This window comes from Schistocerca gregaria, chromosome X (assembly GCF_023897955.1).
Source record: "Schistocerca gregaria isolate iqSchGreg1 chromosome X, iqSchGreg1.2, whole genome shotgun sequence".
Lineage (NCBI taxonomy): Eukaryota > Metazoa > Arthropoda > Insecta > Orthoptera > Acrididae > Schistocerca > Schistocerca gregaria.
Genome location: NC_064931.1, coordinates 560211212 through 560237292, shown reverse-complemented (window position 1 = coordinate 560237292; position 26081 = coordinate 560211212). Strand labels below are relative to the sequence as shown.

The 26081-nt window shown below is 37.7% G+C and overlaps 1 protein-coding gene across 5 annotated transcripts in view; it reads left to right on the top strand.

Annotated features, from left to right (window-relative positions):
• The first annotated feature begins 854 nt into the window (after nucleotides 1–854).
• The window catches only part of LOC126297449 (alpha-protein kinase 1-like), a 188400-nt gene continuing 163173 nt past the window's right edge, over nucleotides 855–26081 (top strand). For 2 of the 5 annotated variants that reach the window (XM_049988306.1, XM_049988302.1), the window contains exons 1-3: nucleotides 855–1268; nucleotides 13136–13273; nucleotides 14130–14393. In XM_049988306.1, the coding sequence (XP_049844263.1) occupies nucleotides 1257–1268; nucleotides 13136–13273; nucleotides 14130–14393 (414 nt within the window). In that variant the 5' untranslated portion in view covers nucleotides 855–1256. Of the gene's footprint in view, nucleotides 1269–1457; nucleotides 1537–13135; nucleotides 13274–14129; nucleotides 14394–26081 lie in introns of all 5 variants that reach the window. The other 3 variants (XM_049988305.1, XM_049988304.1, XM_049988303.1) reach the window with 3 other exon arrangements.

Here is a 26081-nt window from a genome sequence, read left to right as displayed (position 1 = left end):
TACTGAAGGCAGTTCCTGTATCGCTATTTTCATCGTCAGATCACTCTGGCGGATGATCACCATCCAGTTCTGACGAGTAAATATCTGAGTCTTCGCAATAATACATCAACTCTTGTATTAATCACCAGGAACATATAAGTGACATGGGCCCGATGCAACACGCGTGAAATTCACGGCGACATGAAAACATTTGCTCATTTAGGTGTCGCAAGAAACAAGAATTGATGAGAATACACCAACAATCTGTTCAAAAGGCATCACACTGCGCAAAAAGTATATTTTTGATTTTCGTAAACCAAAATTTGACAATCGATTTCCTGATTAACATTTGGAAGCGCAGTATGACAATTATAAACGAGTTCTGTGGCGGATGCCACCATTGAAGGAAGATGAAGTCAGTAGTTCGAACAATTATTTTATCACCTGAAAATTAGAAATATAACAAGGCAAATGCGATCTACTTGCTTTCTACGTAGCTACACAACTGTTTACTTATTTTATTATCTATTTTGAGCTTGTAGAAAAGAAAATGCATTTTTGTAAATATACTGTAATATATTTCGTTCGATGACAGCTGTTAACTTGAAAGCAGTAACAAATAAGCGTAAGCAAATAGCTTCTTGTAACACTATTGGTATGGTAAGTTCTGCTTTCACGAACTGTGGTACAAACGGAGTCAAAGCTATGTCTGCAATGACAAAAGAATATATTCTGTGCCAACCTTTCTCAACAAAACATTGAACTAACATAGTATTATTGTAAAATATGACAGTATGTGAGCTATAATCAATCTTTTAAAAATTTCTGTTCTAACAGTACAACATCAACTACATACATGTAGTGAACTGCGTCGAACATCTGCGCAGAGTCTCGATTTTGTCGACTGTGAAATTCGTGGTAGGCTTCGTTGTTGATTGTGGAATTCAGTAAACACTATCATTACGTGAAACGGAAACGACGAAATTGTGTTTATAGGTTGAATTGATACTGTGAAAGGTAAACGATATGTTTGAAGTCATTTTGTATGGGAAATCGCTCGCAATGACTGTTGTTACTGTACTAACTTTCGGACGTCAGGAATCGTAACTCAGTGACGTAAATATTGGTCAGTCTTGACGGGATATCTAACTTCGAAGAATATCTGGATGATACTAATGACTCTAAAAATTATGTTAACATCTTGAATACAGAACGGAAGTGCTATAAAAAATCTTGTAATAACCAACATGGCAGTTTGACAGTACAGGAAGAATTCTATGATACATCAGGTGATGAGTGATACTTCCCACATTGTAATTTCCACTTATGTTTACTCGTTAAATTTTTCTCACATACTCGGCAAACATTACATAGACGCTGAGTTTGACTTAGTGCGTTTCTGTGTGTTTATAATTTGTTACCATTGGAGAGGTTTTGTGATTCTTTAATCTCTCAGCTTTATAAATGTTTCTTTCTAGCCCATAAAGCAACTGGGTATGTGCCTATTTCCCGCAGACATTGTGAGAGCAGTCAGAAACTTAAAAACTAGTTTTATAGGTGAGTTGTTCGTGCAACACCATATGCGTCTTGGTGGTAATTGTGTTTAGCAAATTTAATGAAATTTACGGTGCTAAGAGCCCAAGACCCTCATTTTCATTATTTTATATTACAAGCAGTACCGCTAACTTATTTATAATTCGGTTACTACTCGAAATCGTCGAAGAATGCCAAAGACAACATAATTTGTGCATACTACTTTGTGACATTGTATTTCTTTGTTAGGTGCAGGTGCATGACACAACTGCCCTTTTAAGCAAAATAAAATTAATTTAAACATTTCTATGCCTAATGGGACGATGGATAGACCTGTGTGTGTCCCAAGGAACTTTTGGAATCCAGTGAAGATCTGTTACATTTGTGATGTAGCAGTTCTGTTCCAATAGTAGTTATAGACGTGAATGTTAAATAATGTATTCTGCAGTTGCTGGTGAATCGTTTTTAGTGAAAAGTGTCATTAAGAGACTTGATACCTTGGTCTACTTGTTATTGCCTGAGAACTGGCAGACCATTCTTTACATAGAGCATTCAGTGAAAACTCACATCTTTTCATCCACACTAATTACCTGACGTTTAAAACTTATAGTCTTGTGACTAGCAGACTCGTAAAACATTTTCTGCTAAGTAGGTTATGTCCCCAATCTGTCTGTATGGTCAGTATGTATAATATAGTGCTTCATGTTATAATGGAATTTCTGTGACAAATGAAACTCTACAGTTGAATTATTTTTGTGTAGGAATGCACTTAAATCAATGTTATTTCCATAGACAGTAGAAAGAGAATTTAAACATTTGCCAGTTGTAAAGCTTTAGACTCTTGTGACTTTGATTTCAGTTTATTGTGTCACATAGGCCTGTAATATTTTCCCTATGCAAGATGGTGCAATGGTTAAGGCCCTATGGTGCTATTTGGGACAGTTACCACTCAAAGCATGTGCTTCTCTTAATTTAACTTCTGTGTATGCAAAGGATGATTCCTTTAACAGGCCCTGATTAACTCTATTAACTGTTCCTGGCAAGTATCTGCTCTATTTTGAATGACATCACTGTTGTCATATTATTAAATGACAATCCTTTTTTCCTGTCTTTATCCATTCATAAAATGTTTTGGTGGTTGATGTCAGTCTATGCAGCTTTAAGGGTGTATGTCCTTTATGTTATGTATTTAACTATGTTTGTATACACTACAGTAAGAAGGTTTGTTTCTGGGTCAAGAGGAATGTTCAATAGGAGTCGTTGGCTTTGGCCAGCGACATAATGTTAATGGCTGCTGTCGCACCACTTTTTTGTGCGTATATTCTGTTTTGGTGTTAGTTGGTGAAGCCAATGAAAATTAATGGGAAAAACTGGTTTTGGTGGAAGATTGATCTGTAGCTTAGCCTGGGGTATAGTTTAGATTGGAAGGTAATGGTTTTGTTGAGAGTTGATGAAGCCAATGCATGTGAGACTAAAAAGATGTGCTTGTGGTGACAAACTGATTTGTTGTTCAGTCCGTTTGAAAAAAAAAAATATGCTAATATCATCATATTACTGTTGCCATGTTGTTTACACCATTTGTCGCATGTTGCTGGTCAAAGCTGATGACTCGTATTGAACATGCTTCTATATCCTTGTTTCCAGACAATATTATTACTACAAAGCCTATCCCATCATCTTACAGGTTTGCATGTGGACAGTCTGTATCCCTTCTGATAGTTTACTGAAGATGGCTGTATGGTTATTGGCTGAAATATTGGCAGCAGAAATACTTCTGTCTCAGATGCATGCCCAAAAGGTGATGGGATATTCTGTCTACTAAGAAAGCTTTGAAAAACGCAACATAAATCCTGTTTAACATATCTTCTGTTGCCTTAGTTTGTTACTAGATATTTATGAATCCACTGATTCTACAGAAGTTCATTTATTTCTGTTATATTGAAGTATCCTTACAGTACTTCTTTCCCCCATTTAGGTACACTTGTTACTTTTGTAGTACATAATATCTTGCTCCCTATCAGCTGTGAATTAAATCTACAGCCGGAAGATCCATTAAAGCATTTGTAATATATGTTTAAATTAATATACAAGTCTATTTAAATGTATGGACTTATTTCTAACATATAATGAGCTTCCACATAAGGAATTCTCTTTGCTTAACTTAGTAGTACTAAAATGTGATTTGCCTCGAGTCATCTCATTTGAAAGCTACTTGTGCAGTGTAATATTCATTGTGTTTAAGGTTGTATAACTAGTAAACTGATTTTGTTTTACTGCTTGTTGTTTATTTCTAACTAGTTTTTGGCTTATTGGGCCACTGTAAGGAAACAACTGACTAGCATCCATAAGTCAGTTGCTTCCTGACGACGGTCCAATAAACCACAAATTAGTTAGAAATAAACAAAAACAGTTAGCTTGTTGTTCAACCTTAAATATAGAATTTTTCTACCAAGGCATGATGAAAAAATCCATAGATAAAGACTCATATTGTGATAAATCCATAGCTTTATTTGCTGGTAGTTTGTTCAGTTTTGTCGTGTAGTTTTTCCAGTATCAAGTCTGCTTACTTTTTGCTTGTATTGTTGTTTATATGGAACACTGGCTTCTCCACAGATTACTAAGATAAATGTTGCTTTAAATTGTGATGCCAGTATCTGCAATTACATTAACAGGAGTCATCCCAGCTATTATTCTCAACTCGTTTACTATACTTTTTTTAAAAATTTGGTACCTCTTTCCACTCAATTAGTCAGCTGAATTGCAATCATGTCTGAAATTACGTCAAAGATTCTTATGTAAATATTCTTGGTAGTCTGTATTTTGAAAGTTCAATCACAAGCAGCAGTTTTGGTTGGAAGTGAATAGCTGTAATTAAAAATAGGTGTAGTGCCATCCTGGACACTTTTCTTCTACAGGATGTAGGTGGCAATATATTAGTTTTGCATAGTCAAAAGGAGGATAGTTTTAGGTTACAGTGAGAGGCAAGGAGATAAGTGATACGCTTTTGTGGTTTAAATTGTAGGTTTCAGTATTGTTCATACTTTATCATTGTGACAAAAATGATGCAGATGGAGTATGGGACACGTAACTAAGTTTTCTCCTCACCCTCCACCAATTGTCAGAATATGTGGTGTAGCATATTTAGTAGTTCTGTGCATTTGCAGGTAGCCATTTTTTAAACACATTGCATGTTTGGAGGTTCTGGTTAAGTTGGAACATGAATGGGCAGCATAAATTTTAGCTGTCACAGTGACAGTTACGTGCTTAAAACTAGCTGCAGCAAGTACTGCAAATATTGCTATGTCAAACAAATCGGTAACAGCAGTGCCCTTGTTCTTAACTTTTACCAGGCAAACAATTCTGCTACACACAATTTCAGTACTACTTGCCTCTTGTTAATGTCGTCGTCATGGATACGAAGTTTAATCCATACCTACCTTCCTTCCTTCCAATTTCACAATTCTGCTGCTTGCGTTTCTGACACCGGTTTGTAATTTTCATAAGTCTGTTCACTAAAGGCACACTATATTTTATTCTTTTACTCTTAAAACAACATATCAACATTCCTGTGAAACTTTTCATTGTGAGCTGCAGCTCAGTAGTCTACAAGTGACAGACCAGTGTTATCCCCCTAGTATTCACTAGTCTACATATTTTAAAGATTTAATTTTTGACCTTCACACATTTATCTGGATTTCAGGTATCACATAATACTGGTTAACATTTATTGAGCAATGAGTCAAAGACAAAACTACAATGGAAGCACTAGAGATGAGGAGAGATGGGCACTCATCTACGATCACAATTGTGTGGTGTATTTTTGAAAGAAAGGAATAGGTAATAGGAAGTCAGTATCATCCAAAATAAGCTAGGAATAACTGAGAGGACCACTGCTACTTGGTGATACACTTTCTGAACATCCTTAAAGGACTCAATCACACTATGTCAGTTGCGTATTGGACACACACTAGGCCCGCCCACAGCTACATCTTAGGATTAGGGGAACCACCACTGTATTCATATGATGATGGCTTGTATTCATGTTGCTTGTACCACTTTAAATAAATGGAGATGTAACTAAAGTTAAGTGACTTGTTGGTGGCATACAAGTAGCAAGTTTGGTCTTATTATTTGTAAGAAAGAGTGACTGTAATTATAAAAATCAACAACTGTTACAGTATAATGTCAGTTGCAGGTTGGATTAAAGAAAGAAATTGAGACAATCCAGAGGCACGCTGCTGGTAGGTGAATCCCGAAAAACATTATTGAGAGAGCTTAAAGTACCAGCATTTTTGACTGAGTGCAGAATGATTGTACTGCCACCACCATAGTTCTCGCACAAGGTTCATGAAGGCAAGATAAAGGGTATTAGGGCTTGTACGCAGGCATGTAGATATTTGTTTTTCCCTCACTCCATTCACAAGTGGATCAGGAAAGGGAATGACAAGTAGTGGTACAAGGAACTGTCTGCCATGCACTGCATAGTGGCCTTCAGAATATGGATGTAGGTATAAACAAGTTCGCAGCTTGTGGTCTTGCGGTAGCGTTCTCGTTTCCCGCGCACGAGGTCCCAGGTTTGATTCCCGGCGGGGTCAGGGATTTTCCCTGCCTCGAGATGACGGGGTGTTATTGTGTCCATCATCATCATCATCATCCATCCATCCATCCCCATTACTGTCGGAGGAAGGCAATGGCAAGCCACCTCCACCAAGACCTTGCCTAGTACTGTGGTGCAGGTTGTCCCCTACGCTCCTCGGAGTATCAGATAAACAAACACCTCAGTATAGGGCCTGAGGGACCTTCAGCTGCACCTGGCCCTGGTGCAAACATAATTTACAAACATTTATGTCCTTTTAAGGGTTTCCCCAAGCTTATGTTTTAGGATCCTCATCTCATAGACATTTTTAAAAAAATAATAATAAAGGCCAATTTTAGCACTACCTAATGCAGGACACTTTGGTCGAAAAAGAGCTTTGTGGGTATGTTTTGTCTTACAGTTGTTGACCCTACCCATCTCCCCCCCCCCCCCCCCCCCCTCCCTGCTGCCCTCCTGTGCCCCTTCCCATGCCCATCTCCAATTCTACATCTCTGCTATTCACAATAAAGTGCCTGGCAGAGGGTTCAATGAACCACCTCCATGCTGTCTCTCTACTGTTCCACTCTCGAACAGCACACGGGAAAAACAAGCAATTAAATTTCTCTGTGCGAGCCCTGATTTCTCTTATTTTGTTGTGATGATCATTTCTCCCTATTTAGGTAGGTGCCAACATAATGTTTTCGCAATTGGAGGAGAAAACTGGTGACTGAAATTTCATGAGAAGATCCTGTCGCAATGAAAAATGCCTTTGTTTTAATGATTGATACTCCAATTCACATATCATGGCTGAGACACTATCTCCCCTATTTTGCAATAGTACAAAACGAGCAGCCCTTCTTTGTACTTTTTCGATGTCATCCGTTAGTCCCACCTGATGGGGATCCCACACCGCACAGCAATACTCCAGAAAAGGGCAGACAAGCGTGGTGTAAGCAATCTCTTTAGTAGACCTGTTGCACCTTCTAAGTGTTCTGCCAATGAATCACAGTGTTTGGTTCGCTCTACCCACAATATTATGTATGTGATTGTTCCAGTTTAGGTTATTTGTAATTGTAATCCCTAAGTATTAAGGTGAATTTACAGCCTTCAGATTTGTGTGACTTATCGCGTAATAGAAATTTAGCTGATCTCTTTTAGTACTCATGTGAATAACTTCAAACTTTTTCTTTATTCAGGATCAATTGCCACTTTTTGCACCACACAGATATCTTATGTAAATCATTTTGCAAGTCGTTTTGACCAACTGATGACTTTACAAGACGGTAAATGACAGCATCATCTCCAAACAATCGAAGACTGCTACTCAGATTGTCTCCTATCTCGTTAATGTAGATCAGGAAGAATAGAGGGCCTATAACGCTTCCTTGGGGAATGCCGAAGATTTTTTGAACTTCTGTTTTACTCTATCACTTTCTGTGTATTACTACAAACTGTATTGTACCCCATGAACCATGGACCTTGCCATTGGTGGGGAGGCTTGCGTGCCTCACTGATACAGGTGGTCGTACCGTAGGTGCAACCACACTGGAGGTTTATCTGTTGAGAGGCCAGACAAATGTGTGGTTCCTGAAGAGGGGCAGCAGCCTTCTCAGTAGTTGCAGGGGCAACAGTCTGGATGATTGACTGATCTGCCCTTGTAACACTAACCGAAGCGGCCTTGCTGTGCTGGTACTGCGAACGGCTGAAAGCAACGTGAAGCTATAGCTGTAATTTTTCCCGGGGTATGCAGCTTTATTGTATGGTTAAATGATCATGGCGTCCACCTGGGTAAAATATTCCGGAGGTAAAACAGTTCCCCATTCGGATCTCCGGCCAGGGACTACTCAGGAGAACGTCGTTATCAGGAGAAAGAAAACTGGCATTCTACGGATTGGAGCGTGGAATGTCAGATCCCTTAATCGGGCAGGTAGGTCAGAAAATTTAAAAGGGGAAATGGATAGGTTAAAGTTAGATATAGTGGGAATTAGTGAAGTTCGCTGGCAGGAGGAACAAGACTTCTGGTCAGGTGAATACAGAGTTATAAACAAAAAATCAAATAGGGGTAATGCAGGAGTAGGCTTAATAATGGATAAAAAAATAGGAGTGTGGGTAAGCTACTACAAAGAGCATAGTGAATGCCTTATTGTGGCCAAGATACACACGAAGCCCACGCCTACTACAGTAGTACAAGTTTATATGCCAACTAGCTCTGCAGATGACGAAGAAATTGAAGAAATGTATGGTGAGATAAAAGAAATTATTCAGGTAGTGAAGGGAGATGAAAATTTAATAGTCATGGGTGACTGGAAGTGGAGAGTAGGAAAAGGGAGGGAAGGAAACATACATAGTAGGTGAATATGGATTGGGGGTAAGAAATGAGAGGAAGTGGTCCGGTAGAATTTTGCACAGAGCACAACTTAATCATAGCTAACACTTGGTTCAAGAATCATGAAAGAAGGTTGTATACATGGGAGAAGCCTGGAGATACTGACAGGTTTCACATAGATTATATAATGGTAAGACAGAGATTTAGGAACCAGGTTTTAAATTGTAAGACATTTCCAGGGGCAGATGTGGACTCTGACCACAATCTATTGGTTATGAACTGTAGATTAAAACTGAAGAAACTGCAAAAAGGTGTGAATTTAAGGAGATGGGGCCTGGATAAACTGACTAAACCAGAGGTTGTAGAGTGTTTCAGGGAGAGCATAAGGGAACAATTGACAGTAATGGGGGAAAGAAATACAGTAGAAGAAGAATGGGTATCTTTGAGGGATGAAATAGTGAAGGCAGCAGAGGATGAAGTAGGTAAAAAGACGAGGGTTAGTAGAAATCCTCAGGTAACAGAAGAAATATTGAATTTAATTGATGAAAGGAGAAATTATAAAAATGCAGTAAATGAAGCAGGCAAAAAGGAGTACAACCGTCTCAAAAATGAGATCGGCAGGAAGTGCAAAATGGCTAAGCAGGGATGGCTAGAGGACAAATTTAAGGATGTAGAGGCTTATCTCATTAGGGGTGAGATAAATACTGTCTACAGGAAAATAAAAGAGACCTTTGGAGAAAAGAGAACCACTTGTATGAATATCAAGAACTCAGTTCTAAGCAAAGAAGGGAAAGCAGAAAGGTGGAAGGAGTATATAGAGGGTCTATACAAGGGTGATGTACTTGAGGACAATGTTATGGAAATGGAAGAGGATGTAGATGAAGATGAAGTGGGAGATAGGATTCTGCGTAAAGAGTTTGACAGAGCACTGAAAGACCTGAGTCGAAACAAGGCCCCGAGAGTAGACAACATTCCATTAGCACTACTGACAGCCTTGGGAGAGCCAGACCTAACAAACCTCTACCATCTGGTGAGCAAGATGTATGAGACAGGCGAAATACCCTCAGACTTCAAGAAGAATATAATAATTCCAATCCCAAAGAAAGCAGGTGTTGACAGATGTGAAAATTACCGAACAATCAGTTTAATAAGCCACAGATGCAAAATACTAAAACGAATTCTTTACAGACGAATGGAAAAACTAGTGGAAGCCGACCTCGGGGAAGATCAGTTTGGATTCCGTAGAAATACTGGAACACGTGAGGCAATACTGACCTTACGCCTTATCTTAGAAGAAAGATTAAGGAAAGGCAAACCTACGTTTCTAGCATTTGTAGACTTAGAGAAAGCTTTTGACAATGTTGACTGGAATACTCTCTTTCAAATTCTAAAGTTGGCAGGGGTAAAATACAGGGAGCAAAACACTATTTACAATTTGTACAGAAACCGGATGGCAGTAATAAGAGTCGAGGGGCATGAAAGGGAAGTAGTGGTTGGGAAGGGAGTGAGACAGGGTTGTAGCCTCTCGCCGATGTTATTCAATCTGTATATTGAGCAAGCAGTGAAGGGAACAAAAGAAAAATTCAGAGTAGGTATTAAAATCCACAGAGAAGAAATAAAAACTTTGAGGTTCACTGACGATACTGTAATTCTGTCAGAGACAGCAAAGGACTTAGAAGAGCAGTTGAACGAAATGGATAGTGTCTTGAAAGGAGGATATAAGATGAACATCAACAAAAGCAAAACAAGGATAGTGGAATGTAGTGGAATTAAGTCGGGTGATGCTGAGGGAATTAGATTAGGAAATGAGACACTTAAAGTAGTAAAGGAGTTTTGCTATTTGGGGAGCAAAATAACTGATGATGGTCGAAGTAGAGAGGATATAAAATGTAGACTGGCAGTGGCAAGGAAAGTGTTTCAAAAAAGAGAAATTTGTTAAGATCGATTATAGATTTAAGTGTCGGGAATCATTTCTGAAAGTATTTGTATGGAATTTAGCCATGTACGGAAGTGAAACGTGGTTGATAAATAGTTTAGACAAGAATAGAGTGGAAGCTTTTGAAATATGGTGCTACAGAAAAATGCTGAAGATTATATGGGTAGATCACAAAACTGATGAAGTATTGAATTGAATAGAATTGGGGAGCAGAGAAGTTTGTGGCACAGTTTTACAAGAAGAAGGGACCAATTGGTAGGACATGTTCTGAGGCATCAAGGGATCACAAATTTAGCATTGGAGGGCAGCGTGGAGGGTAAAAATCGTAGAGGGAGACCAAGAGATGAATACACTAAGCAGATTCAGGATGATTTAGGTTGCAGTAAGTACTGGGAGATGAAGCAGCTTTCACAGGATAGGGTAGCATACTACTACTACTACGACGACGACGACGAACTGTGGCCTTTCTGACAGGAAAGCTGTGCTCTGATTTTGTATAAAGGCATGTTTCAGCTTTGAAAATATTGACAATGTTCACAAGACCAGTCATATAAAAGATTGCTACTGTTTTGTAATTAAATCATCATTGATTTGGGGAAAGGGAACATACAGGGAGGTCATCAGTCCCTTCGGATTATGGAACGACGGGGAAAGAAGTTGGCCGTGCCCTTTCAAAGGAACCACGAAGCATTTGCCTGAAGTAATTTAGGGAAATCACGGAAAACATAAATTATGATGGTGAAAAATCTGGCCGACTGTCTCTGAATTGCATCAATATCTTCCTTAAAACTCACCTGATGGTGATCCCAAGCACTTGAAAGGTACTCAGTCGGTCACACTTGTGTCCTATATATGATCTCCTTTACAGATGAACCACAGTTTCCTAAAATTCTCCCAATAAACTGTAGCCAACTGTTCACTTTCCCTACTATCATCCTCATGTGCTCATTCCATTTCATATCACTTTGTAATGATAGGCTTAGACATTTCATTGACATGACTGTGTCAAACAGTACACTACTAAAGCTATATTCGAAAATTAAGGGATTGTTTTTCCTACTCATCTGCATTAACTTATAATTGTATACATTTGGCCATATAACTGGACGGTTTAGTTACTTTAAAATCAGTCCTATAAAGTTATTGACAACCTGTTTATAGCAGTCAAAGTCAGTAACCTCTATTCAGTGAGCATCAAACACAGATAATTGAACATGTGTTTAGACCTTTAAAAAAAAATCTAGAAACTAAGAATACTACCCATAAAAAAAGGCCAGAAAATTGTTTCCAGATGCAACATTGTGTACCAAATAATGGCATGGGTGTTTTATTGATGCAAAGTAGATTAACTATAGACTTTTTGGAAAATGATGAGACATTGCATCATTTCACCCCAAAACTAATACCAAATCTATATTTTTTAACAAATTTCCTATGTGCAGTGTCTGCATATTGACTGGAATTATGGTTCATTGTTAGCTATTATTATTCTTACTTTCATGTCCATTTTGGAGTGTGATGTGGGAAGTTACATAAGAATCACAAAATTGGCTTTCAAAGCTGTATTTTGAAAATTTCTAAAAGTTTTTACTTTTATGGGGTATTAATTGTTATTTTTAGATTATGCCAGTACAGTATAAAATATAATGTCTTATAGAGGGTTTTTCAGTAGGGCACATTATAATGTTAGGCCTCTGTAAAGAAAATAATAGTTTAGTTGTCCATACACATCTAAAGTTAGACTTAAAATGAGTGGATTTTCTTACATAAACATTTTTGCCAATGTAGTGTATGATAAATCCAGTTCCCCGAGAATCATTTCTATTTGTTGTATACTTATAGTATGTACATAAAACACTAAAAAAATTACAATTGAGAGAATTACAATAAATATATGCAGTCAGTGGTGAACGTGTGTTTCAAATAATTCAATGAGACTAATCCCATATCAAATAAAATTCTGAAATTAATGTGCTTACAAGAACTGTAAGTGCTTCATGAACAACGCAATATGGATAAACATCTTTTGTTAGATTTACTAAATGTCATGGACATTGTATCTAGTTATTACTTGGGCTTGTCATGCTTGCCCATAGTTACCACTATGAGTTTTGGCCTTCGTTAGGAGTAGTGACACAGAGGAAAGCTGTTTTCTTTACTTACATTAACATTATCACAGTGTTTATGTCTAAGACACACAACAGTTTCAATGTGTAAAATGCATGTTTAACCTAAGATTTAGATACGCGATTTAATTTACATGAAAGGAATATTGGGAGCTGGAAAGAATGATGACTTTATAACCCTAACCCCTTCTCAAGTGTTAACCTGAAAGAAAGACCCTGTGCTAATTGAAAGTTCCATGTCATGTTTAGTAACATGAACACAATATTCAGATATGAAGTATGTTTAACATGGTTGTTGTTGAAATACAGGTCTCATTGAAATTGATGGCAAATTTATTACACTGTTAACTTATTGTGGAGGTGTGTTTATAACACTTCACGAACACGAGATTGGTAAGTTTACTGCTGTATGATATACTCAACTTCTTGCAGGGTCTGCCAACATTCAGTATGGAATGGGAATGCTAAACTGTGAACATTGTTTTCTGACAAACTTGTTTTAAGTAAATTTACTCTGTGCTGTGAAGAGTTTTAGAAGTCATTGTACAGATAAGACTGAGGTGTATCATGTATTTCTGTTTCTTTTTAGGGTCACTACTTAGTAGTTAAACAAAACGAAAACAAGGTATTGTCACTAATTAAATGGTTTTTGTTTTCAGGCATTTGCGATAAAAATTCAGTTGTTAACAATGTCGGTTTTAAACCAAAGTGGAGAAGAACAAGTAGAATGCCCATTGTGTATGGAACCACTGGAAGTTGATGACATAAATTTCTTCCCATGCACATGTGGCTACCAGGTTTGATTCTATTTGTTTTGTTTTGTTTTATTGTGATGAAACTATGAACATGTCCCCTAGCTTAAATGATCAGTGTGTGTGATGTCAGTAACGTTGGGAGGGGACAGCACAAAAGTACCCTCACGTGTATAGTATGTTCCGGAAACCAATTTAGAGGCAGTTGGGTGGTGCATTGTCTGCTAAAGATAACAGTTGAGTGAACAAATAGATGCACATGATTAGATAGTAGCTTCCTTTACTATGTTCCAGTGGCAAACATTGGCAGATAATATCAGGGTCCTCATTTCATCCCATGTTCACTCTTCCACATCAGAATACTTCCACCATCCTTTGAGATTGTTGCATTCTGTAAAATATTGAACATACAGTTACATTCAGTCTAGCAGTTGTAATTTGAGAGGGATGTTTTTTAAATAAGCATCTCTACTGTGGTTTCAAATAATTAATATTCTCTCTCTCTCTCTCTCTCTCTCTCTCTCTCTCTCTCTCTCTCTCTCTCTCTCTCTCTCTCTCTCTCCCCCCCCCCCTCCCCCCTCCCCCCCTCCCCCCCTCTCCCCCTCCCCCCCTCCCCCCCTCCCCCCCTCTCCCCCTCTCCCCCTCTCCCCCTCTCCCCCTCTCCCCCTCTCCCCCTCTCCCCCTCTCCCCCTCTCCCCCTCTGCCCCTCTGCCCCTCTGCCCCTCTGCCCCTCTGCCCCTCTGCCCCTCTGCCCCTCTGCCCCTCTGCCCCTCTGCCCCTCTGCCCCTCTGCCCCTCTCCCACTCACTCCACTTTTTTATGGATGAATTATTTCTTGTCTGTATTTGTTTTTCTTTGGCTTGTTGAGGCAAATATAAAAGGAAAGTTCAACTCACTTGCAGATCTGCCGATTTTGTTGGCATCGAATCAGGACTGATGAAAATGGGCTGTGCCCAGCATGTCGCAAAGCCTATCCAGAGAATCCTGCGGATTTCAAACCTCTCACACAGGAAGAAGTACAGAAACTGAAAGCAGAGAAACGACAGAGAGATCAACAACGAAAGCAGAAGATAACTGAGAACAGAAAGCATCTAGCAAATGTCCGTGTAGTGCAAAAAAACTTAGTGTTCGTTGTTGGCTTACCAATGAGACTTGCAGATGCGGAGGTAAGTAATGGTTTGTCGTGTTACTAGCTACCTTAGACCAAAAAACTGTTCCTTCCAAAAATGTGCACCAAATAAGTGAGATGAAACAGTGATTGACAATTATTCTGTAAGAAAGTGTTTGATTTTACCCTGCCAGTCTAATTTCATTTTTTGTTGTTTTCATATCTTTTTTTTCAATAGTCTGTAAATGGCAAACTGATCACTAATTACAACAGCCAGCTCACTCAATGAAGACATACTTGTCACACAATAATCACTGGTGGGTATGCGTACCATGTGGGAATTATGCTGTGAAAATTACTGCTTATGATAATCCCTTACTCAGACATGTTTCCTGTAACCTTGTGCTCCCTGAAACAGTCTTCTGGAGAATAGCACAGCAACAGCTATTTTGTATACATAGTAAAAAGGTATCACTCTTTCTACACTGTATCCAGAGGTGTTGTATTGATAAGGTAATTGTGCTGATTCACTAGGAGTTCACATACAGTTGTAAAAATGAAAGGTTGTGCATTAATGACCATAATTTGCCTTCTTCGCAATGTGCGTATAGTGTCTTTTGTTTCCAGTTTTGGATCAAAAATTGAAAAATGTATCAGTTGAAAGTTGATTCGTAAAAGAGGTTTCTCCAGGTGGTTATTAGCGGTTTGATTGTAGCAAATACATTATTATTATTGTTGTTGTTGTTGTTGTTGTTGTTGTTGTTGTAGGTTTGGCAGGCAAACTTCATAAATCCCAAATCTGTAATTGCTGATACTGGGTGAGCTCTACTTCTCATGCAATCAGAGCTCCCACCTAACCTCTTAATGTACTGCCCAATAGGGCACATGAATGACCATTTTCATTGACTAATTACAGGTTTTTGTGCTCAGTGTGCATTAAGAATCATTATATATTACCTACTGTATGAAATAATGAACTACAAATAAGTAGTGCAGCAACTTCAGGTTACTGATAGGAAGACTCTTCCAGTAAATTCCTAATTTGTGTTAGTACTTCAGTGACCTGAATGTCAGTGGGATATTAAACTCCAAGAAAAACAGCAGTTAAGTATGTTGAAGTAATAGAGAAACTATTACATACATATGTGACTTTGATAATCCAGAGCCTGTTGTTGGATACTATTGGAGTCTTTCTCTTTGTTATTAGCATTATCTCCTATTGATCCACATTCAAACTGGAACCTGCCAGCAATTTCTGCCCATTCATGCTGAAATTGTTTGTTTTCTTATACTTCATAGTCAGTACCGAACAGTTTGGTGCTGTGGTAAAACACTTTCTGTACTGCAAGAAGTGTCATAGTTTTGTCTGCAGATCTGTTCACTAGATAGTATGATGCAGATAGCCACAAGCAGTAGATACATTGGTAATTTAGTTGCAAAAGTAAGTAACAAAATGAAATAAAATAAAGCTAGGAAACATACGTCTTACACAGCCATACACACCACAAAAATTTACTCTTCCCATATGACCAGGTGAACTTATCAAGCAAATCACTGTTTACATCAGTTGGAAAACATTGCCAAAAACGATTTTAATAGGAAATTATGAAAATACTTTCTTACAATTTCTTCCTACCCTTCTCTCTCCTGTCTGACAACCTCAACCCTCTTATGTACTTTTCTGGTTTTCAATCATACTGTAGCTTAGTCTGCCTCCACAGTTTTTGTGCCCAACACTCTTCTTCCTTTGCCCTCAGTCTCTCTTCATATACGTAATGACATTCCCACAATTAAATACAATCACTTCATCCTCCCCCACCCCCTTCTCCAGTTTGGTATAGTGAATATCACTTCAGAATTCGTATATGCATCATTGCGTCATCCTGTAAACAATACTTTTTTTGTTTGTTACTTATTTCCAAGTAGCAGGGTTCTCATAAAGTCATCAGTGCAATTAATTTTATTACAACATCAATTTGTATATGATTAGAAATTATAACTCTAGATCGAACACCTTCATTTGTTTTTATTAACAACAGTAGCCTGTTTCTACAAGTGCTATTATTATTTCATTAAGTCATCAAAATTGATATCTACCCTTCTTTAACTACCAGGAGGGAGAGATCCTGTTCTTATATCAACACTTGATGCTTTGGACACACAAATAATTTTTACTGTGATTTGGAATTTCATACATTGTTTGCCAAGAAAGTGAAAAGGCTGAGTTATTTGGCACATGAGTAATAATTTATGCTACACTACCAGTTGGATGAAATAGATTTTGATGTGTGCATACTTGTGTGTACGGTTTTGATACAGGGCATATTGTAAGGTTGTAGATACCACACAAAGTACTTAATATCTCGACCCCAGAAATAACTTTAAGGAATATAATAAATGTCCAGCAATCAGTAGACGATTTCAAAGATGACTGTGTTGCTGTGAATTGTTAGGAAAACATGCTCAGTTGCCATTCTATTCTCATCTGAACAAACATTTTAATGGAAAAAATCAACAGATTTATTACTATTAGAACAGACTGAAAATTTTGCACCTATTTTTGGAAAAAAAATCATAAATTTTTGGTGAAATTCACTGTGTGTGTGTGTGTGTGTGTGTGTGTGTGTGTGTGTGTGTGTGTGTGTGTGTGTGTGTTTTAGTGGATAGTCAAGTTTAAAAGATAGTCACACTACTAGTGTGATGCTTAAGCCTTAGTGCTTTGAAATTTACTTAAAAAAAAAAAAAAGTGGTGATTGGGGAACTTTTTGAATTGGGTGTTTGCTTTTGCAATAACTTCAGCAGTTTTTTTTCCAAAATTGCTTTTGTTCTCTTTGTTTGGTTGTATTTAAGCTTTCAACAATTGATCTGCAGAAATGTACAACCAAAGCATTCAGTAATGGTGAAGTTGGTAGTGTCATACATGAGGTAGTTCAGCCCCAGCCTTTACTAGTATTTAATGCAGCCACAGTTCAAAATACTACACGCACCATCTAAAACTGCTGTGTTAAAGTGTCCGCATTGTAGCAACTTTCGGACTTTAGCTAGCAGACGGATTTCTGCGTTTCTTTGTTATAAGATGTTAGGTCCCACAGCCAAGTATTACATTGTATTATGTGACATGTATATTATACAGACCATTCAACCACCCGTAGTCGATGTGGGGCCAGAGCATCAGAAACAACGATAGGTCATTGCTTTTATGCACTTTCCATTTTGCTCTCTGTTTTGTAAGTGAAAATTCATTACATTTTCGATATTTATCTGCAGAAAACAAATCTGCTTCAAACTATTTCTGGCAAAATATTTCATCTGTTAGATAATTTCCTGTTTTCACATTTTTCGGCAGAACTTGCATATGTATTCTCGTTTATCACAAACTGCAAATTTTTCAAGTCCCCAAGTATTAGTAATTTATTCATCGAAGGATAATTTTACAATAACATAGGGTGTCAGCTTTCTAAAAGGAATGGGTAAGTCTTATACATGTGTTTAATGGGGTCAGGACTGCTGGCCAACCACAGCCATATTCAAAGAACCATCACAGCATTTGTCTGAAGTAATTTAGCAAAGCCCCAGAAAAGCTAGATTGAAATTTCTGGACAGAGTATGAATCTTCATCCTCCCAAATCTGAGGCCAGTGTCTTAATAAATGCACTATCTTGAGCAGTTGTACATAATATAAAGTTCTCTTATTTTGTACATATTTAGAATAATTTAGCTTAGCAACATATAAAATAATTAGACACTGTTCATTCAGTCAAAGTGGGCAACATCTGTACCTATCTAACATCATATGAGAGATGCAGAAATACTTAAACATTTCATCCATTGTAAGCATTTATCATGCATTAAATGTATCCCAGTATGTAATGAGCACATATATTTCATGTCCAGTGATAGTGTGTGTTCACAGAATTAATGTGTTGACACAACTCATTGATAATAGGAACACAATCTAGCTAAGTGAAGTTATCACCTGTGATGTCACGCCACACATTTATAATGAATCATTCTTAGCACCACCTCAACAATGATAGAGGCTCGACATCAATCTCCTTTTTGGATATTTCTAAATCTGCGCTGCCACGTGTTTTCACTGCCTCAAATTTAAGTATTTTGCATTACACTTACCAAATAATACCCTTTGATTCTCTACATGTGATCAGGATAAATTATAGAGTGACTTAAATTTGAGTGCTACTGTAATTCAGCCATTCACTTTGTAAGGAAAGTTATTATATAAGAAATAATTTAGTTGGTATATATTTTACCAAGTTATAACTTAGTCGCAACAAAATCCATTGTGATCTAGGAACGTATTTATATACTTATTCCAGTTACAAATCACAATTTTTTAATACCACTTCATTAATTTCAGTCAGTAATGACCATCTTCAGACCTATGAAGCAGGGGCATCTTGTCATACAAAGTACACAAAGTTTACAAAACAAAGTATCAGAAATCAGTTTAAGCATAAGATAAGTCACAAACCTGAGTACACACAATTTTCTAATCACTCCCAGTCGGCAGATATAAAAATGATATAGTCAAAGTAATCAGTCAAGCGTGCTCTGTCATATTTACTTAAAACTAGCTGAGTACCCAGCATTGCCAGGACATGTATTTATTCCAGCTCCATTAGTGCATCTGCTTCCCCTTCTCTCTTTCCATTTTCTGTGTCCATCTCTTCTCCTTTCCTCCTCTTTCTGTGCCTGCCTCCAACTCCCTCTCTCTCTCTCTCTCTCTCTCTCTCTCTCTCTCTCTCTCTCTCTCTCTCTCTCTCTCTGTCCATCTTCCCTCTCCCCCTCTCCCCCTCTTCCCTTTTTCTGTCCATTTCCTCCTCCCCCAAATCTTTGGTGATGTCCTCCTTCCCCCTCCCTGTCTGTCCATCTCTTTCTCCCCCTTCTCTAACTGCATGTTATAACCCCACCAGCGCAATAGGAGGTTGCTAGTTCCTTACCCCCAGAGTATTTCTTCCCAGATAGGAATATGTGTACCAAGTTTGGCTGAAATCAGACCAGGGCATTAGTAGTAGTTTCTCACTTGTGGCTTTGCCTGGATACTCGCGACACATATATTTCAGGTATATTTAAAATATTTCACACACATTTTTGCACAAAAATTTCACTTGTGGGTCTAGCAACTTTTGCCCCGCACTTTTGTTTTCAAACTGTTCAGTGTTTATATCATCATATTGCAAATAGGTAGTAGCAAAGAAGTAATAATTTTAAACATCCTGCACATTGCGGCAGTTATTTGTGCATACAAATGTTTGTAATGTCATATCTCATGAGCTGTGTACAGTGCAGTGCAGTGATATAATTATGCAGGTGTATTCAGGAATATATGTAACAACAGTCTGCAAAATGTGTTGTGAATGCAATTAGTTGTAAAGAAGTAATAAATTAAAACAGCATGCCTGATGTGGCATTTGTATTGCCTGAACAGTGAAAATGTATTAAAAAAATTTGAAATTGTGTAAAGTTTGTTGCAAATCACTAAGTGCTCTCATTTACAAATATGAGATGAATAAAGTCTGGTATTAGCGCATTGTGGGCTGCACTTCTTTTTCACTCCAACCAGCATCTGTTTGATGAGAAGATAGCTCTTACTCCCAAAGTGGCTCTTTCCTGACAATAAGTGATATGTGTACGAAGTTCGGTTTAAATCAGTTCAGTGGTTTAGGAGCAGATGTGGAACCTACATACTGATGTCACACTCTGCAACACAGGAAAACAGTGTCCAGGACATAACAAGTTTATTGAGCAAAATAGTCTGCTTCAACAGTATGGAAATGAAAGCCAAGAATACAGTAACAAGAGTAGCACAATAGGTACAAAATTAACTGTGGATCACAAAAAAGTCAGACTGGCACTAAGAGCCAGAGCACTGGTTGGAGACTTAAGTTCACAGAGAAAACACTGGCAGAATGCTCCATTCAGAACTAAACAATGCTTGGGGGAAAGTCAGGAATGAGCACTTGCTGGACACAAAGTTCAGCAATGAACACTGGCTGGATGCTAAGTTTGTGGCCTGTAAGTCTGAGTCCAAGAATGATGGCTGTTCTGGTTTAGGTGCAGTAGGATAGCACGTTGAGTTGGAGGCTGAAGGCCTGAATGTACAATTCAGAATAATGTCACTAATGATGAATACATTGTGCTGCTGTAGAAGCCAACATCCCTGGATATCAGCTGGTGTGAGAGTCTGGAAGAAGGAATAATGTTGACATCTGACTGTAACTTTTGTCCCTAATCAGGGACTTTGAGAGCTGCCCTGTTTGATGAGGTGAGTAGCACCAATCACCTGGACCAGAAGAGGCTCTTGAAGCATGATCTGACTCATGCTGCCCTGTCACTGCCTTATATATCTCCCTGCAGCGGAATACTGTTGGAACTATCACCATGTGACATGGTACGCAAATGCAGCTAGGTTCCATGTTGACAGGTGCCAGCTTCTCGTCCAGGTGACCAGTGTTGATGGCGTTTTGTTGTACTTACAATGCTGAGGTGTGCAGGGGCAGTGGTAGCTGCCAACGTGATGGAGCTGCCCAGAGGGTTGCCAGTGTATTAGGCGAGAGCCTTCGACAAGGCACGTATGTACATACATACATATGTCCATTTTTTTGCAATATGTATGGATGTAAATAGCACATACACAGTTCTGGCAGACATTTTGACTCAATGAAGCAGCATTAACTGATATGCCTATATATATTGATGGCAGTTTTTAGCAATGTGCTTCTCAAGCTGCTCTCAGATTTTGGCTCGCACTCTCTCCAACATCGCTCTGTCAATTTGAACGACTTCCACACGAATTGCTCCCTTCAGTTCTTCAAGTGTATATGGCTGATGTTTCTATACACTTGACTTGATGTAACTCCACAAAAAGTACTTACACATGGAGAGGTCTGGGGAATGAGGCGGGCAATTAATGTCACCAAGCCGGGAAATGACGCAACCATGAAAAACAGTCCGAAAAGATTCCATTGACATTCTTGCTGTGTGAGCTGTGAACTCGTCATACTGAAATCGAACTCCCCAGACAGGAATAAATTTTCTTCTTAGTTCAGGTAGGAAGAATTCAATGATCATCTGCCTATAGTGTTGCGAGGTTGCAGTTACAGTGTTCCCATTATTGTCTTGGAAAAAGTATGGACCACTAACATCTGCACCAGTTAACAGCACATTAGTCACATTGGGACTAAGTAATGGTGTCTCAAGCATTAGTTTTGGATTTTCATGGGTCCAGTAACGGCAGTTCTTCTGATTTACCATGTCATTCAAATGAAAAAGCTTCATCACTCATAAACAAAATAATGTCATTTTGCTCAAGTATGACATTGTCGTCTCGAGCAAAATTTAGCCACTGTATGTAATCTAGGGTTGAACTGTCGCACCGTGACCATTTTGTAGGGATGAAATGCTAGATCAATGCGCAAAATATGCCTTACTGGATGATTACTGAGGTGCAGTTTAGCAGAATGTCTCCTAGCAGACTCACCAGGACTGTGGAGTTTGGCTTGCTGAGCTCTTACAACATTTTCTGCAGTGCGTACTCAGCGAGGAGCCCCTGGCGGTTTTCTATTCATCATTGTTCCTTGTAAAATATTCAGACCAACATAAAATGGTATTAAGATTGGATACACCATCATATCTTGCAAGATTGAAATGGCTATGAAACTCATGCTGATCTGCAATGATAAACTCATTATTATGAACAAAACTATCATAAGCAAACGTACGATGTTGCACAGTCCGTGGCTCCATGACTTCGACTAAACGAAATGGCAGGAGCTGCCAAACATGTGACCACATCAGTCCCCCTCCCCACTCTTACTGCTTGAGCCTGAATACTATCTGTTCTAACAACATCCATCCTTTCTTACATAGTTACAAAAAGAGCAGAGGCTTTATTTAATGTAAGTAATAAATATTACACAAGATATTTTAAAAAGTAACACTGCATTATTTTAAACAGAACCAACCTGAAGCAAAAATCCTAATCCACTGTCTGGAAATTAATGTCCTGCTACTACAAACCTGTGAAATGAATACTTTTCGTACCTTACGAGAAAATGCATCAGACAGATTTCACATCATAACAAAGAGATGGCAGTGCAAAAGAAAAAGGTGTTCCATCCAGGACGAATGCAGCATTATAGTACATACAGTGATAGACAACCAGCTATGCACATGATGGAATGAAAGAGGTCCTGTTGAACAAAACATATTTAGCAAAACTGCCTTACATATCAGCTGTTTGTAGCAACTCAATAAAATTCATGAAATATAAATTAGAGATCTGATAAAATAAATGGAACAACTATAAAATAAGAACGGGTATAATGTGTGTCCGTACTACTTCAGTATGTATATAATATGCTCATTGAAGTTGTAGTGTAAAACAGAAAGCGTCAGTAAAAGATAGTACAAATGGTTATTACATATAAGCATTTGAAACTTGCCATATACCATGGTCAGTTAAATATTTTTCTGCCTTACATCACAGACGAGATAGTAGTTGAAAAAAGAAACTTTCATATGTATTAAGTGCTGTATATGTTAGCTTACATCAATATAAAATGTGGAAATTTAGGTAACGTATGTAGATCAAGGCTCCCATAAAATAAAGCAGTTATAAAATATGAACACCTAAATGTGCCATGCAAAGTATTGTTTGAGTTTCAACACTGGATTAAATTATGTTATAAGGGGGCAATCAAATATAGCATTGACTATTTACCACACATTTTAATTAGCCAATCATTGTTCTTAATGAAGTGGTAGGCAGAATAGTCACTGAAAGGACAAACTTTTATATGCGTTCAAAGATGTGTACATTAGTTTACATCAGTATAAAACAGACTTTATACTGAAATAGAAATATAAGCTGAATGGCTAAAAGTGATAATATATATGAACTGTGACAATACAAGGTTGATACAGATAATCCAAAAGCCCATGAAACATGAGATATGAACATGGTTTTAAAAAGCTGTACCTATTCATCCATACATGCCTCCCGAAGCAGCCTTGGTTGAGGGAAGCAAAAATTGGCAGAGTTGCGTTGAATGTCATATGAATCCCTACACTGTGTATGTTATTAACACAAAGGTAAGTGTAGAAACTTCACAAGCCAAGATCACAAAAAGGTATTTTATTGGACGACAAGTTTCAACACAACTATGCTGTTATCAACAGATCTTATGCTTTAAAATATTAAAACATATTGTCTATCGGTGCTGCAAGTCATTCCACATTGCATATATACTTCACAGTATCATGAAGATCACTTCAAAGTGGCATGTGTAGAAACACAAATGTCCATCACTAGCTGCTGGGGAACATGAACACTTATAATTTGCACAATAGAGTTATATTTGTTTGTACTTAGTAATTTTACATTTGACATGCTGATTTGTAGTGATCTTCATGATACTGGGAAGTCACTCAAAAACTGATATTACTTGTGACCACTGTATTTATTAATTTTACACTGCCTTAAGCATTTAGGCCTCCAAACTGTCACACATGGATACAGAGTATCTGGTGTATATTATTTGATGACATCAGAGTGCAAACTTAGGTGACATCAAATAATGTAGACAAGATATTTTGTATTCATGCACGACAGATTTTCATTTTACCTGAGAATGGGGTTAGGATATTTTGAGTCTTTGAGAGTGGTATAAGTCCGAAATGTGTAAGGCAGTATAAAGTTAATAATTACAGTGGTCAAGACTAACAACAGTTTTTGAGTGCATTACAGAATGCCCGAAACATTTCACAAAGCATTTATGCATTTTGCTGCTGATACCAGGAAGCATATATGCAATGTGAAATGACTGATCGACAATACGTTGTAATATTGTAAAGCGTAAGATCTAATGATGGCAGCATAGCTGTCAAAACTGGTTATCCAATAAAATGTGTTTTTAGCCATGTCTACTTGTGAAATTTTTTGTTACCATACACTGCAGATCGCCCCCATACTGTCAATTTCATGAATATATAATAATTATTAATACAGCTCATGAAATTTGTGACCCAGATGGAAGGAGAGAAACAGCACAGTGGTCAATGAAAGATCTAAGAAATGAAACTGCAGGTGTCTGTCTAAGCTTTACTATGTGCTTCATATGACTCCCACAAAGCAAAGAGGTAGTTTTTTCCCCAGAAAGCTATCAAATGTGGTGAAATATACAGCATGTGCAAAAAAATTTGATCATTAAGCATTCTGTCGTTTAGTTTTTTGACATTTGTAGAGCTAATGGCTCCAGTAGACTAAGTGCATTGTGGAGAATGTGCGTTCTCTTTCTTGTATGATCTAATTGATGTCCACTTTTAGACAAATGTACGCTGTATGCAGGCCCATTCTTCAGTTACAAGTATTCATTAAACCTTCCATCAAATGAACTACAAGTTTTGCCCATATAATAATGATCACATTGGCCACAGTCAGTTCTGTATAGAATAGAATTACACACATCGTAGAAAAGAAAAACAGATTTTCAGTGTCAGAGGTACACAAGACTGACTGTTGCCAATGTGACCATTACTATATAGACTAAAATGGCAGATACATTCGATGTAAGGTTTAAGGAACACTTGTGGTCACAGAATGGGTTCGCATTCAGCATACCTTTGTAAAAGAGTATGCACATCTTTTGCAACATGCCAGAAAGGATATACCTTTGATCCACTGGAGGCGTTAGAGATCTATAAATCTAAGAATTGGCCTTAACCAACAGATTGATTTTTCACATACTGCAAAGTTTGCCCTATTCAGTAGCTTTCTATGAAGAATTCTCCTCTTCTGTTCTTTTACCATTGGAGTTATATCGACTATGTAGTAATCCTTAGATAAACACCTGCCGTATCTGTTTCTATCTTGACTGCTTAGACTTTTATTGATAACTGTGCTGTTTCTCTCGTACCAGGGCTCCACATTTTATAGGTTGTATTAGTGACATAAATTATGTGAAGTATTGTATGACATTTAATATAGCTTGTCCACTTCTCAATTCCCTCAACTGGGACTGCTTTGTGATGTGTGTATGGATAAGGTTTAAATAATGATGGTCGAATGAGTACAGCTTTCTAAAGCCATTTTTGTTACTCGTGTCTCATAGGCTTTTGGATTATATGCTTGAACCTTATGTTGTCACAGTTTATACATTTTATTGCTTTTAGCCAATCTTCTTTTCGTATTTTTGAGTCTTAAGTTTCATATTATTGTAAAATAATGCATACAGCATTTAACACATGGAAATTTGTCTTCAGCTACTATTTTGTCTACCAAAATAGTGATAGGCCGAATACGATGTGTGGCAAATATCAGATGTTATATTTGATTGTCTGTTGTAATCCAATTTAATGCATACTTTGTTTTATTCTACATCTCTGATGAGTAGAGTGCAAGCTTATTGAAGCTCCAACAGTACTTTGCATGGGTGGAGTTCACTCATTCATATTTTACAACTGTTTTACTTGTTTTATCAGAGCCTCAATCCATATATGTTCAATAGATAGCCACGTGTTTTATATTAATGTTAACTAATGCATACAGTACTTATTGCATATGAATGTTTGGTTTTTCAACTGCTATGTTGTCAATGGCATAGTACAAAATAATGTTTGACTGTAAAGCAAGGCAAATGTCATATGCTTCTAGATAATTGTAATTTGTAATATATTTTTGTCATATTTTGTTTTATACTACAATTCTGATTGGCAGATTTATGAA